The 18,014-nt window shown below is 36.6% G+C and overlaps 1 protein-coding gene across 16 annotated transcripts in view; it reads left to right on the forward strand.

Moving 5' to 3' along the window:
- Positions 1-18,014, forward strand: part of Cdc42bpa (CDC42 binding protein kinase alpha) — a 229,419-nt gene that overhangs the window by 70,842 nt on the left and 140,563 nt on the right. For 15 of the 16 annotated variants that reach the window (XM_041635351.1, XM_041635358.1, XM_041635352.1 and 12 more), the window contains exons 3-4: positions 9,822-9,905; positions 13,755-13,850. In XM_041635351.1, the coding sequence (XP_041491285.1) occupies positions 9,822-9,905; positions 13,755-13,850 (180 nt within the window). Of the gene's footprint in view, positions 1-3,323; positions 3,482-9,821; positions 9,906-13,754; positions 13,851-18,014 lie in introns of all 16 variants that reach the window. The other variant, XM_041635364.1, reaches the window with a different exon arrangement.

Raw genomic sequence — 18,014 nt, forward strand, 5'->3', positions numbered from 1 at the left:
CTGTTAGTTTGTGTGTTTGGGGGAGCCACGACCATTCGTATTAGAGAGTTACTGAACAGCGTTCACTGGTTCTTGTCATTTTGTTATCTTCTTTAAGACTCTTGTTTATCTGTTCTAGATTACTTATTGCATCTTCTTCAATGTGGTTAACTACTTTAAACTGATGTTTTCCTTCTGGTGTCCTCTGTAGAGCTGGATTGGTGAACATAAATAAATTCCTTAAGGTTTGTCATCATCAAGAAAACATTTTTTTTTCTTTTTCCTTCAGTTATGACTGATACTTTTTCTGGGTATGGTAATCTGGACTAACTTCTCTAGTCTCTTAAGGCTTGTAGAACATCAGTCCTGGCCCTTCTGACTTTCAAAGTATCCATTGAAAAGTCATGTGTTACTCTAACGGGCTAGTTTTTACTAGAGATTTGGTCTTTTTCTCTTGCAGCGTTTTAATATCCTTTCTTTCTACATTTAATATTTGATTATTATTTATTGAAGGGAGTTCTTTTTTTTGTCTTGTCTATTTGGTGTTCTGTATATTTCTTTATAGGCTTCTCTTTTTTAAGACTGGGAAAATTTTCTCATATGATTTCATTAAAAATATATTCTGTGCTTTTAACTGGTGTTTCTCCCCCCCCCCCATACCTATATTATTCATAGATAGATTCGGTCCTTTCTGAGTATCCCAGATTTCTTGGATGGTTACTTTCTTTTTTTTCTTCTGGTTTTTTCAGACAGGGTTTCTTTTTGTAGTTTTGGAATCTGTCCTGGAACTAGCTCTTGTAGACCAGGTTAGCCTTGAACTCACAGAGATCCACCTGCCTTTGCCTCCTGAGTGTTGGGATTAAAGGCATGCACCACCACCACCTGGCTCTTGGATGTTTTGTTCCTGATTTTTTTCAATTTAACGTTTTCTTTGATCAAGTGTTACATTTCTTCTACTTTGTTTTTAAGACCTGACTTTCTCTCTTTCACTTCATCCAGTCTCTTGGTGAGACTTTCCTCATAGTGTTTTGATTTGAGTTATACATTTCAAGGTTTTTATCAGTTTTAGTTTTCTTTAGCAATTTTATTTCTTTGTTAAATTCTATTTTCCTATTTTAAATTGTTTTTATTAGTTTATTCTACTGTGTTTTCATGATCTTCATTAAGGCGTTAGGTTATATGCTTTTTCAGGTCCTTGAACATACTCAGATTCTTTTGTAATTGTTGTCTTGGGCTTCATCTAAATGACTTTTCTCAGGGAATATGACAGTCTGCATGCCAATTTTTGGAGGAAGGTTATTATTGTCTTACTTGTTTGAGTTTACGATGGAATCTGTGCATCTGGAGTTAGGACATTTGTGGTGTTTCTTTGGTGTGACTATCTGGTCATGCCTCTATTGGGTGGGTGTTTAGGTCTTTGTTTGCTGTTGTTCCAGTTTGTCAAGTTGTGGACTTGTTGAATGATACCTGAGTTTCAGTGCTATAACCACTTTGAATTTCAGGGTTTAGACTCTTGACTAGTTGACATGGTAAGTACAGTGACTGATAGGTGAACAGCAGGTAGAGAGACGCCTGGCTTTGGGTGTCTTTAACTGGGTTTCTGAGTTGGGTTTCATGACATCCCAGGGACCTGCAGTGGGGAGGGTGGCTGTGAGTAGGTATGACTGATGGGAAGACTCTAGGAGGTCGTTCTAGTTCTTCTCTAAAGTGAAGTTCTAGTTCTCATTCAAACCCCAAGCCATGCTAGAGGGGACAGTGAGTGACATTGCTACTAACACTTCTCTCTTTGTTGAGACAGTCTCAGGAAGTCCAGGTTAACTTCCAACTTTAAACGTAGCCAAAGATGACCTCGAACTCCTGGACAGCCCCCCCTCCACACACAAAGTGCTGGAATAGAGGCATTTGCCATCACCTCACTGGGTTTTTTTCAAGTTCTTATTTTGTATACTTTTAGTATACAGTTATCCTTCTACCCCCAAAGAGATCAAGCTTGGAGTCTTCACACTGAGCCCTTTATATCCTTGAGTTTATAGATTCTTTAGCTTGAAGTCTTTAACATTACTCTTACTTTCATGAAAATCCTGAAATGTGTAATATAGACTGTAGTTTTTCCATTCTTATCTCTCTGTCTGATCCTATTCTGCTCATCCTGAATTTATAGAATTCTTTAAAATATTGTTTTTAATCAACTGATGTCAGTCTTTATGTCTTGTATTGTTATTATGGTTTATCCCTTCAAAATATATCTTTTGTCATTTCATGAGATTGAGGTGAAAAGTAAATTAAGGCATTTACTTTTCAAAATAGTCTATAAATAAATAAAGGGGAAATACCTAAGTCAGGCACATATTCTTGGCTTGATTTGAACACTGGTGTTTTCATCCTCTGAGAACCCAGCTTTACTAGTTCTTAGTCTGCTTATTATTCATAAATATCTTCAGTCCTTTGTCTTATGTAGATTCTGGATGATTTTTATAGTTTGGGTTTCTGCTCTGTAGTTGCATCCTGTTTGACCTCTATGAGGTCAAATTCAAAGAACTCTTTTACTTGTCTTTGCCTCTGGATTTTCAGTAGCACACTGGAGTCACATCCAGTTCAGCATTATCAGGAACTTCTATTAAAAGGCATCAAACTTAATGTGGAATCAAACTGAAGACTTTGAACTACTTTCTCTAAAACGCTAACTTTGGGTCTCAAAATGTATGTATAGAGTAGTGGTATTGAAGTCTCAGCCAACCATTCTCACCCACTGACTAATACAACAGAGTGATGTTGAATTGGGACCTGTCAGGACAGTAGTAAGAGGACAGTTGTTGACCCTAATCCGTGTGACATAATCCTACTGACAGAAAGGAAAGAGATTTCCTACCTTTATTTTTCAAATTTACTTTTCAAATTGAGAAGAAAATAAGCTCCTTCCTAATGTAAGCATCTCTCTTTTGCACACACACACACACACACACACACACACACACACATACATACATATTCTGTGACTCTTAGAAGCTAAGATTAAGAATGCAAAGATCCGAAACAGGTAATTATTAACTTTGAACTATTTTGTTTCTACCAGGATCTACGAAAAGGCTCACTTCTGGAATAGATATCTAATAGGAACATTTCTGTCAGTTTAATACTTTTCCCACCATCAATTAAGTTTTTTTTGGTAGATAGACAAACCATGTAAATAAATTAGTTTTAAAAACTCTTACAAGAAATACATACACTGTGGGAAACATTAAAGTTGAAATTCAGCAGCTCTGTGAGTTAAGAATCTTCTCTCTACAACACACTCGTGTCAGTTACTGCTTAACTTAACGCTGGGTTTTCCTTTTTGCTTTCAGGAAAACCTTTAATTTACGCCCTGGGTGTTACCTGTCCACAGCTTCCTGGTGGCTCACCGCTTCTGCCTGCTCCAGCCTTGCTCCGGCAGCTTCCAGGCTTCTGGGCTTCAGAGCTTGTTGTGAAAGCTTGCTGCTTTGGCCTGCTACCCCTGCTTCAGGTGTCAAAAGCTTTTAATTAGCTTGCTTCCTCTAATTACCTGGTTCCTTATGTGTCCATGTAGGTTTAGTGCGAGGGCCTGGAAGGGGAGGATACCTGTAGGCACTCATTTTCTATAAAGACTCTTGTTCAGGCTCTCCTGAAACTCCTGGGAGAAGAAACTAAATTTAGTGCATGATTTGCCTTTGATAGTTCCGGTCTGTAGTCCAAAGGACCCACAGGTGTGGGCACATCAGCTTTTATAATTTGTGTCTGTTTAATTGGTTGATGCCCAGGCTGTACCTGATTTAAATATTTTGGCTATTGCTGCTCGATGTATAAGTTATGTTTTTATCAAGATCACACTTCTGGCTGTTTAATAAATAGTTTGTAGTGATTTTAGATTTTAGTTTGCCTTCTTAAAAAAATCTATTTATTTATTTATTTATTTATTTATTTGCCAATGCTGGGAATTGAACCCAGGGTCTCATGTATGTGAGGCCAGTTCTACCACACAGCCATACCCTGATCCTAAAATTTCTTTAATTGATATGAATAATTGATCATTCATAGAATAATTTTTCAGTTTTCTCGTTTGTTTGAGACAGTGTCTTTCTCTGTAGTGCATGCTTGCACGCTCGCCTGGAATGTACTGTGTAGTCTAAGATGTCCTCCAATTTGTTTTATTAGTTGTTGAGATACAGTCTTGATGTGTAGCTCTGGCTGTATTGGAACTCTCTATGTAGACCAGGCTAGTCTTGAACTTGAAGCTATCTCTTGTCCCTGCCTCCGAAGTTCTACCATGACAGACTAGTTTACTGGTTTTTAAAGTGGGGATGAAAGAACACCCTTCAGATTGGTGGAGGGATTAAATTAGTAATATATGTAATGTGCTTAGCATATGTAGTACATGTACAGTGCATTTTTTTTCAGAAATAAGTGTTTTTAGTTTTATTAATAAAAATAATTTTAGGTGCTATATAGGAGAACTTGAGAGAAATATGTAAAACAATAAATGGTCAATAGTAACAACAATAATGTCCTATTTTCAAACGTGAGTCTTTGAAAGTCCTGATAGGGGAACAGTGTGAGCTTGATTACAGACTCCATAAATCATACAAAAGGTCGATTATCACTAGCCTTATTTCTAGATTTCAACATCTGTGTTGTAGTGTACTTGCAGGTGAGAATATTGATCTCTTATAATGTTCAGCATATATTTACCCACATGACTTACAAAGCATTCATCTTTCTAGAATGTATTTATTGAGTACCTGATGACTCTCAGGCACTAACCATATGTTAGTGAACAGAGGAGGTAAAAATCCCTACTCCAAAAGAGCTGTGGGACAAAAAGTGTTGTACATTGTTAGGCTATGTAGTGTATATATATTATGTTAAATAATTATGAGAATTAAGGTGAAAAGGAAGCAAAGAAATGTAATAGAAAGTTCAAAGGACATAGTGACATTTCAGTGAGGGTGTGAGAAAGCAGACTCAGTGGCTCTGTGGAGATAAGAGTATTCAGTAGATCTGGGGAGAAATCAAGTGCAAAATCATAAGGTGGGATTGTACAAGGTAAGCATTATGGCTTGAACAAAGGTGAGCTAAATGGTTAGTAGAGGCCAGGGCGGTAAGCTGGCTTTATAGTTTATGTTAAGGACTTTGACTTTTTAACTTTAAGGGAGATAGAAAATCACTAGAAGCTTGGAGTAAGAGAATGATGTAATCAGAACTACATTTAAGCATATTGTTTTGTACTGTTGAGAATAGATTGTGAATGAGTACAGATAGAAGGGTCAGGTAAGGTATGACGGCAAGGTATATTGGGGCAGAAGAGAAGGTATGGTGAATTCTGACTATATCAGAGGTAGACTACATTTCTGAATGCCATTCAAAACATGCAGAACTGCTTGGATATTGAAATCCTATGTTACATAGTGTGGTCATTCTTAGGGGCTGTAATTACACACAGTAATATATAGGTTGTGTTCAATCGCCTATTAGTATATTTGTCACATGCTGATCATTTCTGTACTGTGTACAGGTTTACTAACACCAAAGAATGTTTACAGGAATTATTAAAATCATCACTGATATTTTAGAAATGTATTTTTGTTTGTAATTTTTAGTCCATACTAATGTACTTTTTAATCGTGTTTATGTGTGTATATGTGTTGGTCATGGAACTCAGAGCCTTTTGCATGTTATGCAAGTGCTCTACTACTATTCTAAGGAATAACGTAACATACTGTTTTAGTTACAGTTTCTATTGCTGTGAAGAGACACCATGACCATGGCAACTCGTATAAAGGAAACATTTAATTGAGATGGCAGTTTACAGTTTTAGAGGTTCAGTCCATTATCATCATGGTGAGATATAGCTGTATGCAGGCAGACATGATGCTGGAGAGTTTGCTACTTCTTGAGAGAGTTCTCCATCTTACATGCAACAGGAAGTGAACTGAGATGCTGGGTGTGGCTTGAGCATATATGAGCCCTCAAAATCCACCCCCACAGTGACACACTTCCTCCAGCAAGGCCACACCCACTCCAACTTAGCCACACCTCCTAGTAGTGCTACTCCCATTGAGTGTCTTTTTCTTTCAAACCATCCTCTATGTGCCTCTTGACTTTGCTACTTGAACGTACAAGATATAAAGTGGGAGGTCTGAGACAGCTTTATTTTTGTTGTTTTTCTACTACCATGAAGATGGAAATGATTTGTAGTATAAACAAAGAGGAACAGGTCAATGATCAACTTGGGAGTTTCATAATCTTTTTTTATCATGGCATTAATTTGATAATTCAGGAGAGTTTCTTGAGTTGACTGTTGTTTCTCTAAACCACAGTTCATTCCGGAAAAGTTTTTAGGCAATTCTTTTCTAAGGTGTTGTGGAGAGTATTTTTTGCTATGCAGTAGCATAGTATTCCATCCTACCATGAACACGTGTGAACTGTGTCTCTTGTTGGTCCTTACCATACACTACCACACATATAGCTAGTGTTCATGTCATGACCAAGATGAGTGGTGTGTGTATCCTACAGAAGAGGTAGAAAGGCAAATAAAAGTCATACCTCTTTGAAGAACTTTAGAAGTAGTTCATCTTTTAGGATTTTGGTGTCTAACCTTTTAATATTTGGCCTGGAAATTTATGATTTATTTTATGTATAGGTATATGTAGAAAAATAATTATGATCTACAATGTTTTGTAAACTTATGTCTTATATAATATGGTGACTTTAAGTTTTTCTCTGTCAAATAATATTCTTAATATTTCTTCAAACACATGAATAGTTTCTTTTGGATTATTTTGTCTATTTTCTCTGTAAGAAGATTTGTTAGTTCTAGTATTATACTACTGAAAACTATACTATGTTTAATATTATGACTTGCTTTTTATTTGTATGTGGAATTTTTTCAATTGAGGGAATTTCTGTGTATATGTATAGTGTCAGAGTTACAAACTTAAAACTGTAAATTGAAGAACTGTTTCTTTTTAGTGCTAAAGGGATTGTAAGACATACTGGCTGTCACGCAGTAGTGGTAGATGGAGATGGGGAGAGTGGGTGTTTAAAGTAGAGGTACAGATGCATGGTGACAGCTGACAATCTATTGAACACTTAACTGGACTCCAGACCCTGTAGTAATAAGTACTTTATATGCATATCAATTATTTTGATCTTTACTATATCTATATAATGTAAGTACATTTATTAAACTCACCATTGATGAGAAAAATAAAATATTAAAAGGCAATTCTTTAAATAAGAAACCTGGAGGGGGCGCAAAAAAAAGAAGCCCGGGATTATACAGTGATATGATAAAATCAAGATTTGAGACCAATAGACTGGCTTCAGAATTCATATTGCCACCACCTTTCTAACACCCCAGTAAGTGCTAGCTAAGTGTTGGGGTGTTGAGTGGATGCTGCCTACTATCACTGTTCACCTCTTCTGCGGAGCTGCACAACCCACAGGTTGTTTTGAGTTCAGTATTCTGGGAATCTCAGAACATAATGTAGTGTACATTCTTACACATCACCCTCTCAAGACTTGAAGCAGACTTACGCAACATGCTTCTGAAGTGAAACTTCACTTTGGTTTTTTGAGACAGAATTTCTCTGTGTAGCTCTGGCTGTCCTGAACTTGCTCTATAGACAGGCTGTCCTGGAACTCATAGAGATCCTACTGCCTCTGCCTCCTGAATGCTGAGATTAATGACGTGCATAACTATTCTCTGGCTAAACATTTTTTGTTTTTACAGTAAGAGATATTAAAACAGCAACAACACCCAACCATAACAAAAGACTAATAATCTCCTGGTTTTAACATACAATGCTAAGTGAGTTATGAAATGTTTTGGCTTTTTGAATTGCATTTGAGGGGTTGAAGACCCATGTGAAATATTAGTATAGTGCCTGGCATTCGGACATTGGATGCATGTTGTTGGGCATATGGAGGTTCGAGGACAACTTGGCCATTAGCTCTTACCTTGTTGATGCATGGTCTCTTGTTTCTGCTGCTATACTGTGTACTTCAAACTGCCTGGCCTGGAAGCTTCCAGGCAATTCTATCCATACCTTCCATATTTCCATATGAATACTGAGATTACAGATGTGCACCACTACATCAGGCTTTTTACATGGGTTACAAGGATCAATTGAACTCAGTTTGTTAGACTTGCTTGTGTGGCTAGGTTTTTTACTGAGCTATCTTCCTGACACATCCTCCACCATTTTAATTAATAGCATAATTGTTTATTACAGCTACTTAGAAATATTATGCACTGATTTTAATTATGTCATCATATTACTTTGATGAAAATCTCATCTAGATACAAATTTTTAAAGTGCCCTTAATATGCACATGTGCTATCAAAATTTATTTAAAAATTAGAGCTTGAATTTAAATCTATTTTTTATTCTTGGAAATTTTCCTTTGAACTGTAAAGATTTGTACACATGATCTTGCCTTCATGTTAGGATATTGTGTTGTTACCTACCAACTACTATAATAAAATGCCTCAAATAATTCCCTTATAAAAAGGAAAATTTATGTTGGCTTATGGTTTTGGAGATTTTAGTGTGTAATCAGTTAATGCTTTGCTTTTGAACCTGTAATGAAGTAACGTATTGTTCTGGGAGTGTGTGGCAAAATAAAACCATCTACCTGATAGGAAGAAAAGGATGGAGGAAATACTTAAGTCAGTTTACAGTCCTACAGACTGCAACAGCTTAAAGGCACCCACTATTATTAAGCGTTTAAAACTTCTGCCATCATCCGAAGTGCTGCACAGGGGACCAAACTTTTACCACCACATGGACTTTTGAGGGACACCTAATATCCAAACTGCAACAGATAGTAATTCTTTTCTCTAGTGGTGCCTCTCAGTTACCAGAAATGTTGTTGGTGAATATTTGCCTGCCTTTTCTGTGGTTTCGTTTCAACCCTGTAACAAACCAGCAAATGGAAGGGCCCTAAAGAGATTATCTAGTTAAATGAAAACAACAGTAGAAACAGAAATGTAATCATTTTGTTGACAGCGAGAATAGTCTTATTTGCATTTGTCAGTTTTTTTTTTTTTTTTTTTTTTTTTTTTGGTTTTTCGAGACAGGGTTTCTCTGTGGCTTTGGAGCCTGTCCTGGAACTAGCTCTTGTAGACCAGGCTGGTCTCGAACTCACAGAGATCCGCCTGCCTCTGCCTCCCGAGTGCTGGGATTAAAGGCGTGCGCCACCATCGCCCGGCTCATTTGTCAGTTTTTTGATATATAAAACACAGGAGCATTTGTTGCTTTTTATTGTTGGAAAGGATGTGTGTAGTCCACAATTTGTAAAACTGTTAGTCATAAATGCTCTTTGCTGGGAATTGGGGGAGGAAGGGAAAGGATGGGTTGGAATACATGCATAGTGGGTAAAAGTATGTGGAATAAAAAGCACCATTATCTTCAGTCCATGTATTACTTCTTTCCCATAGAATATCTCTCCTTTGATAACTGTATCCCCTGTAATACTGTGCTGAAATCTGGCATGCATTGTCCTGTAAGATCTGATTTTATATTGTGCATCGTGGTCAATTTCTTTGCAACAGATGATGAGTTTAAATTCCTAGGCAGAAAACTCGGAAAGGAAGATATAATGTAAAATACGCAGCAGAATGGTTCACAAATAATGGTTCATTTGTTTGACATATGTTCACTAATGTAAAATTTTAATTTGACATTTTACTTAGGATCTTAGAATTGAGCGGCATTGAAATAATTGATATTGGTATTTATTTTTTCTTACAGAGACAAAAATGGAAAATGGATAAAGTATTTTTTGTGATACTTTAAAAGTTGTATTTCCTTTATCTTTTCTAGGTTGCTGTAGTTAAATTGAAAAATGCAGATAAAGTATTTGCCATGAAAATTCTGAACAAGTGGGAAATGCTGAAAAGAGCTGAGGTGAGTCTTTATGCTCTGTAAAAGTTGATGGCGCTTAGGTTTTTAGTTTAGACTATTTTAAAACATGTTGGTAGTAAAAAATTTTGGACATAGATATTGGAATCCTTTAGTGAGTTGATGTATAGTCTGAATACATCGCAAGGCATACTCAAATTATTAGTGCTTTTAATTATTTCACTAAAATTAACATTGTATATTTGTAAAAAGGAAATTTCAAAATGAGAGAAGAAAGACTATCAGAACCAGCCATGCCATCCACAGAATGCAGTCAGAGAGGGCTGTGAGGGGCTTAGTGGAAGTTGGATCCCTGGAACCTGTGATGGAAAGAGAAAGCTGACATCACAAAGTTGTCCTCTGACTCCACAAGTGTGCACTGTTGGACCTAGGCACCTGCATACATGTGCATACACCTATGCACACACATCTAGTAAACATTAAAAAAAATAAAAATGTAGAACTATAAAGCACTCTTAACCAGAGATATTGCTGGGGCTGCCCTGAGGGCTCCAGTTTGTGTGAAGAGATGTTGAAAGGATCTTAGGATAGTTTTTCTGTGAAAAGATTTCATAGGTTATGTGTATGTTACAACTTAACCACCTTCCAAATTAAACTTATTTTAGTGGAAATCCTGGGCTTGGGGTGGGGAATACATGAAAACTTTGGAAGCTATTGCTTAAATAAATGTTTAATTATTAACTCAGAGTATGTAACTGTGTGCATTTTAAGCACACTTGCCAAATACAGATATTATCAAATTATTTTTGTTAGTTATATTAAAACGTTTTTTTTTTTACTGACTACTTAAAAATGTCTATGTCGTCTATGTCTCATTTTTTGTGTGACCATCAAATATATGTTAAACTGTATGTTTGAAAGTAAATTTAAAAGCTGGGTCCAGCATTTAGGAGTTAGAGACAGAAAGATAAAGAATTCTAGCTTATCCTTAGTTAGATAACAAGTTCAAGGCTCTCCCCTCCCTCCCTCCCTCCCTCCCTCCCTCCCTCCCCCCCCCCCCCCCCTCTCTCTCTCTCTCTCTCTCTCTCTCTCTCACACACACACACACACACACACACACAAAACCAAGCAACCAAAAATATTAAATTCAGTGCCTTGCTATAAAAAATGAAAATATTAAGATAAATTCCATTTATTTTTCAAAATGAAAATCTTAGACTTTAAATATCCTATTATTTGAAAAATTTCTCTGTAACAGTATTTTTTTTTGTGAAGGAGAGAACCCTTTATTTTTATTTTCAGTAAATGAGAAGCCAAACTAGGTGTAATCATCAGTATACTTTGTGACTGATTTTCATCTAAATTTATTGTATGAGTGTGTGTGTGTGTATGTATGTATGTATGTATGTGTGTGTGTGTGCACGCACAGATACATGCATGTACAAGTACATGATATGTAAGTAGGAGTATACACATGTACTTGCTATTCATACATGTGTATGGAGGTTAGAGGACAACTTTCAGGAGATTATTTCATCATCTGTCCCCCTTCTCTGGGATCTAGGAACAAGACTCAGGTCATCAGAATTGAATGGCAAGCACTTTTTACTGACTGAGTCATCCTGAAGGCACGATACATGTAGTTTTGATGTGCTGTATAGGATCACTAATTTGATGAATGTATTTTATGAATGTTAAGAGTCATGTGATAGCTTTGCAGGATTATTCTTTATGTATAGACCTTATTTAACTTCTGTTTCAACATAGGAATTCTTGTTGCTCATTATCCCAGCAATCCATTAAGCATAAAATTTAAAGAACATATTACTGAATACAGAAAAATGTGAAAGTGTATGAAAGTTAAATCACTCTGGCAAGCAAAATGCTTGGTTGAAATTTCAAAATCAACCAGATGGTGGTGGTGCATGCCTTTAATCCCAGCACTCACGTGGCAGAGAGGTGAATCTCTGAGTTTGAAGCCATCCTGGCCTACAGAGTGAGTTCCGGGACAGCCAGGGCTACATAGAAAAACCCTGCCTAAAATAATAATAAAAAAAAGTTAGGAAAATGAGCAACTAAATCTAAATTAGCTCTGTGGTCCTGGTAACACTGTGCATATGTTATGTTGTGAGGTGTTGGTTTGTTGAAGCAGTGTCATGTTTTTTAGCTAGCCAAGGATGATTTGAGCTCGTGATCTTGCTTTCTCCTCTTAAGCACTGTGATTACAGGCACATGCCACCATGCCTCGTTCATTGTGTTTTTAGAGACCCAAATTGTAGAGGGAATTAAAATTTTTTTCTTTAGATATGGTTTCTTTTCCTTCAGAATTATGATTGAATTCCTAGAGCACCTTCACACCACTGGAGTGTTCGTTTATCATGGCTTAATACTGATGAAGAACAGATTTTTCTTAACAGGCCCATTATTGATCCTTAGTCATTTCTTGTGGAAGCTGTTCTGTGCACTGTGTGGTGAAGCATCCTGGCTTCTCTTTACCAGATACCAGTAATATCTTTCCCAGTTGGCATAAGCAGCTGAGGACAAAGTATGTTAAACAAAATATATGCAGTGTGCCTTATATCTAGATCTACTACCTGTGCTTTAAGAAGATAGCTTAATAGTTAAATATTTACGACTAGATAATGTAATGCCTGAGACTTTTTATAAAGTATGCATGTAGATATATGTGTACACCAGTGACACTGAGGGATGGTGGTATGTGAGAATGTAATGTAATAATTGCTGTAATTTGTGACAGTACTTGGGAAAAGGAATTTAGTCAGACTATCTACTTCTGTATATGTTTACAATTGTATATCATAGTTCATTATGTTTGTTTATGCATGTTTTTACTGAGCAATTCAGGATAGATTAGAATTTACAGTTTAATTTGTTGTTTTTACTAAAGTCTTCTGAGTTTTGTTGGTTTGGAATTGTCAGTTTGGAATTGGGTGACACAGCAGTTACTACTGGATTTTAGCTGGATTGCCTTTAAATTTTCAGGTCACTGTTGTGAAATAAAGCCAGGAAAGGGCTTTCCTGGACTCTGTCAGCCTTCTGAAATATTAAGTGCAAACCATATTAGGTCAGTTAAGCCATATAGCAGGATTTAGTAGTAAGTATGTAACATGATTTTGTTTTCCTCCTAAAGTGAACTAAAGTAAAATATCATAGATTTTAGTAACTTGACTGACAGTTTAAATCACGATTTCAGATGGATTACATTGACTTGTTGTAGTATTTTCTCAGATACTGCTATTTAATTTCAGGCTTTGGCAATTCTGTTTGTTCAAATAAGTTCTTTGTGTATATACATGAGAATATGAGGGCTAATTGTATAATAATTTGTTTCATGTATCATGGCTACTTAATCTTCCTTATAACTAGTACCAACTGTATGAGCTGATGATATAGCTCATGAGTACAAACTGTCTTGCATACACAAGATCCCGAGTTCAGTCTTACTTTAAAATATAATCAGAAAGTCAAAGGCACCTGTAATGTTCATTTTTTTATGTCTTTAAAAGTGATAAAGTGGGTGCTAGGTGGAGGTGGCATGTGCTTTTAATCCCAGCACTCGGGAAGCAGAGATAGGTGGATTTCTGTGAGTTCTAGGCCAACCTACAGAGTAGGCTCTAAAGCTACAGAGAAACCTTGTCTTGAAAATAAACAAACAAACAAAAATTGGTAAAGTGGCAATGGCAAATTTGGACATTTATATCATCTAGGTAATAGGTTGGTTGGTCTGTGATAAGCTAAATAATTCTGTGAATTGCTTCGGACTATAGCAATTGTAAAAACATATTAAACATTTTAGACTGTGATACACACTTTGAGCAGTTGTTTGGATGGTGCTTTCTAGGATACTTGTATAAAGTATTCTTTCCCTTTCAGACAGCATGCTTTCGTGAGGAGAGGGACGTGCTGGTGAACGGGGACAACAAGTGGATAACAACTCTGCACTATGCTTTCCAGGACGACAACAACTTAGTAAGAAATACTTGGGTTATTATAGTCTTTTGTTGGCAAAGTTTGTCATTTTTTTAAATGTTATTTAAATATAGATTATTAATAGGAAAATTACTCACAGAGAGTAAGTTGTACACATGGTATGAGAATGTTTTGTCTGAGAAATTTGATGCTTTTTTTTCTTTTAAATTTGTTTATGCCTTCAATAAACGAGAAATCGCAGACTAGATCCAGACTGTTAATTTCCTTCAGTTCAGTGTTGTGGGAGATGGTTCACGAGTTTTTCTTTTTATGACTCTCCCAGTATATTTTATTACTATTGTTGTACTTTTTAAAACTTTACACACTTGGGGCTGGAGAGATGGCTCAGCAGTTAAGAGCCCTGGCTGCCCTTCCAGAGGTCCTGAGTTCAATTTCCAGCAATCACATGGTGGCTCACAAACATCTGTAATGAGATCTGGTGCCCTCTTTTGGCCTCCAGGCAGACATACAGGCATAACATTGTATATGTAATAAATAGATAAAAATATAAAAAAGAAAAAATCTTTACACACTTTTCATTGTGGCCATGTGCTACATTAAATTGAGTTATATTTATATGATATCATTTTCCAAAAGCATGGGAGGAACTTAGTGATAACTCAAGCTATCAAAATATCTACCACTTGAGTATAAGTAAGAATGAATATAGAAACTAGGAAGAGGGAAATAAAAATCAAAGGATAAATAAGGTTAAGTTTGCTGCAATATGAAATGTAACTTCTTGGCCTATTATTCATAGTTCTTCAGTTTTTGGTCCATTTTATTTTTAGATTTATATATTTTAGAAAGGTATTCATATCTTGAGAGGCTGTTATGTATCAGACTTGACAAATAGAAAGAATAGGGGACAGTTTTTGTTTATTTGCTAAATAATTACTGGATGTTTGTTCTCTGCTGGGCATTGTTCTTTGTATCTGGAGAGAATAGCAAGTGAGAGATAAAAGTTCTCTCTTCTTAGTGTTCTTCATTTATATAGAGCATACCAGATAATAAGTTGAAAATCAAGTAAGTAATATATGTGAAGTAGTTTAAATGATAAAAATGTTATATTTATTTAGAAGTGTAAAGTCTGTGACTATTCTTCCAAGACAGACACAAGGTATCTAAATCAAAAAGGGAGAAAGATACAAAGTATGTCGTTTTGTGACATGAATATTACACATACTTTAAGTTTTAGTTTTCATAAAGTTGGAGTACAGCTACACTTACTGACATATATTGTCTACAATCTACCAAGCCAGTTATAACTTGATAGCTTTTAAGTTCTATGCATATTGCTATACCATGACATTTTATTTTTTATTAATAGTGCATGCCTATCACATCAAAATGCTTTAGCGCATAGGACAGTGACTTTTTCAATGGATTAAATAGCACAGCATTGTGTTTATTGTTGAAAACATATTACAATAAGTATTACATGTACATTGCCAGATACACTACACATTACTACATTCTCAATTCATAGGAAAGAATTGATTAGTAAAGTTAGTAAATTTAAAACAGAAAACTTAATTATAATATAACTTCTAAAAATAAAATGAAAATGAATCTACAGCTATATTGGTGGTTTCTGAGAATCTTATTTATTAGATAAGAAAAGCCGTTTACCACTGTACAGAGCTGAATCATGCTTGATTGCAAAGCAGAGGAAAAATGGTCAGTGAAAATAAACTTGTTCTTTTATTGAAAACAGTTGCTTAAAATTCCTCAAAAAATTGAAGACATCAGGAACAACACTGAATGATTTTCAAATTAAGGAAATGTGAAGATTTGTTTTGTTTCCTATATAATTAACCACTCTCTGCGTCTCTGTAGAAAATGTGACCTAGCTATTCTTGACAGTAGCAGTGAATACAGGGCAAACAAGAACCATGGAGTAATGCTTGTAAATGTGGAAAAGTGCAGGTGTGCCCACAATGGATGGCAATGAGGATGCCAAGAAGAAAACTCATGGGAGCGGCCAGAACTGATGGATACATTGCCCTGTGGAACCCAAAGACAGGAGAGTAGTGGTAGAGCATATGCTAGCATAGTCAAGGACTTGGCTCCCACCCCACCCCCACAGTAGTGGTAGAGCATATGCTAGCATAGTCAAGGACTTGGCTCCCACCCCACCCCCACAGTAGTGGTAGAGCATATGCTAGCATAGTCAAGGACTTGGCTCCCACCCCACCCCCACAGGAACAAGAGATGGACAATAACACTAAATATATTTTTTAGTCAAAAAGAAATTTATGACTCATCCTTTAGTATTCTCTGTACTCATCTGTATTTGTCCTTAATGCCATCCCTGTTTACATCCCCTGTAAACCTTAAAATTGTGCCAAAATTCTACATGTTGAAATAGTCATTTCTGGAATTTCCATTTGGAATTAAACTTTGTCTCATTTTAACTTTGTGCTATGTTTTTAAAGTTTGTTATACAGCTAATGTGTGTATTTGTGTACAGTACCTCTGAATCGTTGGTAGAAATTTAGGAAAGAATAAATGGCATGATCATTAGTATCTTTAACTAAAATAAAACTAAAGGTTTGTTTATAGCTGTAATGCGCATGAGGTTTTTGTCTGATGTCAAGCCAGATCTAGGTGTGAAAACAATGTTATTCCAATACATATATCCCTTATATATTTTTCTTTTTATTATTATTATTTTATTTTATTACTTAAAATATCAATCCAAATTCCCACTTTCTCCTCTCCTCCTTTTTCCTCCCACTCTCTCCACACACCCTCCCTCCAATTCCCTCCAATCTTAAGAGAGGGCAAGGCACCCTGCCCTGTGGGAAGTCCAAGACCATCCCCACTACATCCAGGTTGAACAAGGTATACATCCAAAGAGAATCAGATCCCAAAAAGCCAGTACATGCAGTAAAGACAAATCCCAGTGCTATTGTCATTGGTCCCTCGGTCTGCCCCAACTGTCAACCACATTCAGTGGGACTAGTTTGATCCCATGCTAGTTCACTCCCTGTCTAGTTGGAGTTGGTGAGCTCCCATTAGCTCAGGCACATTGTCTCAGTGGGTGAACCCCTCATGGTCTTGACTTCCTTGCTCATACTCTTCCTCCTTCTGCTCTTCAGCTGGACCTTGGGAGCTTAGTCCAGTGCTCTGATGTGGGTCTCTGTCTCTGTTTCCATCTGTTGTAGATGAAAGGTCTATGGTGATATTTAAGATAATCATCAGTCTGACTATAGGGCAAGGCACCCTCTCTATTGCTTAGGGTCTTAGCTTGGGTCATCCTTGTGGATTCCTGGAAATTTTTCTAGAGCCAGGTTTCTTGCTATCCTCAAAATGGCTCCCTCCATCAAGATATCTCTTTCCTTGCTCTTATATCTGTCCTTCCTCCATCTCAACCATCCCATTTGCTCAAGATCTCTCCAACCCTCCCCTTCTCTCCTCTTTCTCTTCTCCCCTTTCTTCTTCCCCCTTCCACATGCTCCCAAGTTTTTTCAGGCAATCTTGTCTGCTTCCAGTTTCCAGGTGGATCTATATATGTTTTTCTGTGGGTTCACCTTATTACGTAGCTTCTCTAAGATCATGAACTATAGGCTCAATGTCCCTTGTTTATGGCTAGTATCCACTAAATGAGTGAGTCAGTAGAACATGAGACTCTTAATTTCAGGGTCGTGGGTTCAACGGCCATGTTGGGCACCAGATGAAGGCATAAGTCACAAAACAATCCCACACCAGTTCAAAATTATGGATAATAAAAAACTGTTTATTTAAGGGGAAAACTTACATATCACTGTCCTAGACAACAGTCTTCTGAACTAACAGGAATAGTCTAGCAGCCGGAAGCAGCAGCTGGAAGCAAGAAAGTGGGCCTATGGTTACTGTTGTTTTTATAGAATAAGAGACCATGCCAAAGTGGGCTGGTATCTTAAAGGTTATTGGCTGAAGGAGCAGAATGTGTTCCCACAGCACCTATACCATATTTATATTTTTGGGTCTGGGTTATCTAACTCAGGATAGTGTTTTCTAATTCCAGCCATTTGCATGCAGAATTCAAGATGTCATTGTTTTTTACTGCTGAGTAGTACTCTAACGTGTAGATGTGCCACACTTTCTTTATTCATTCTTCCATTGAGGGCCATCTAGGTTGTTTCCAGGTCCTGGCTATTACAAATAATGATACTATGA

The sequence above is a fragment of the Microtus oregoni genome, unplaced genomic scaffold, assembly GCF_018167655.1.
Source record: "Microtus oregoni isolate MIOR12 unplaced genomic scaffold, Mior012 000047F_ref0000412, whole genome shotgun sequence".
NCBI lineage: Eukaryota > Metazoa > Chordata > Mammalia > Rodentia > Cricetidae > Microtus > Microtus oregoni.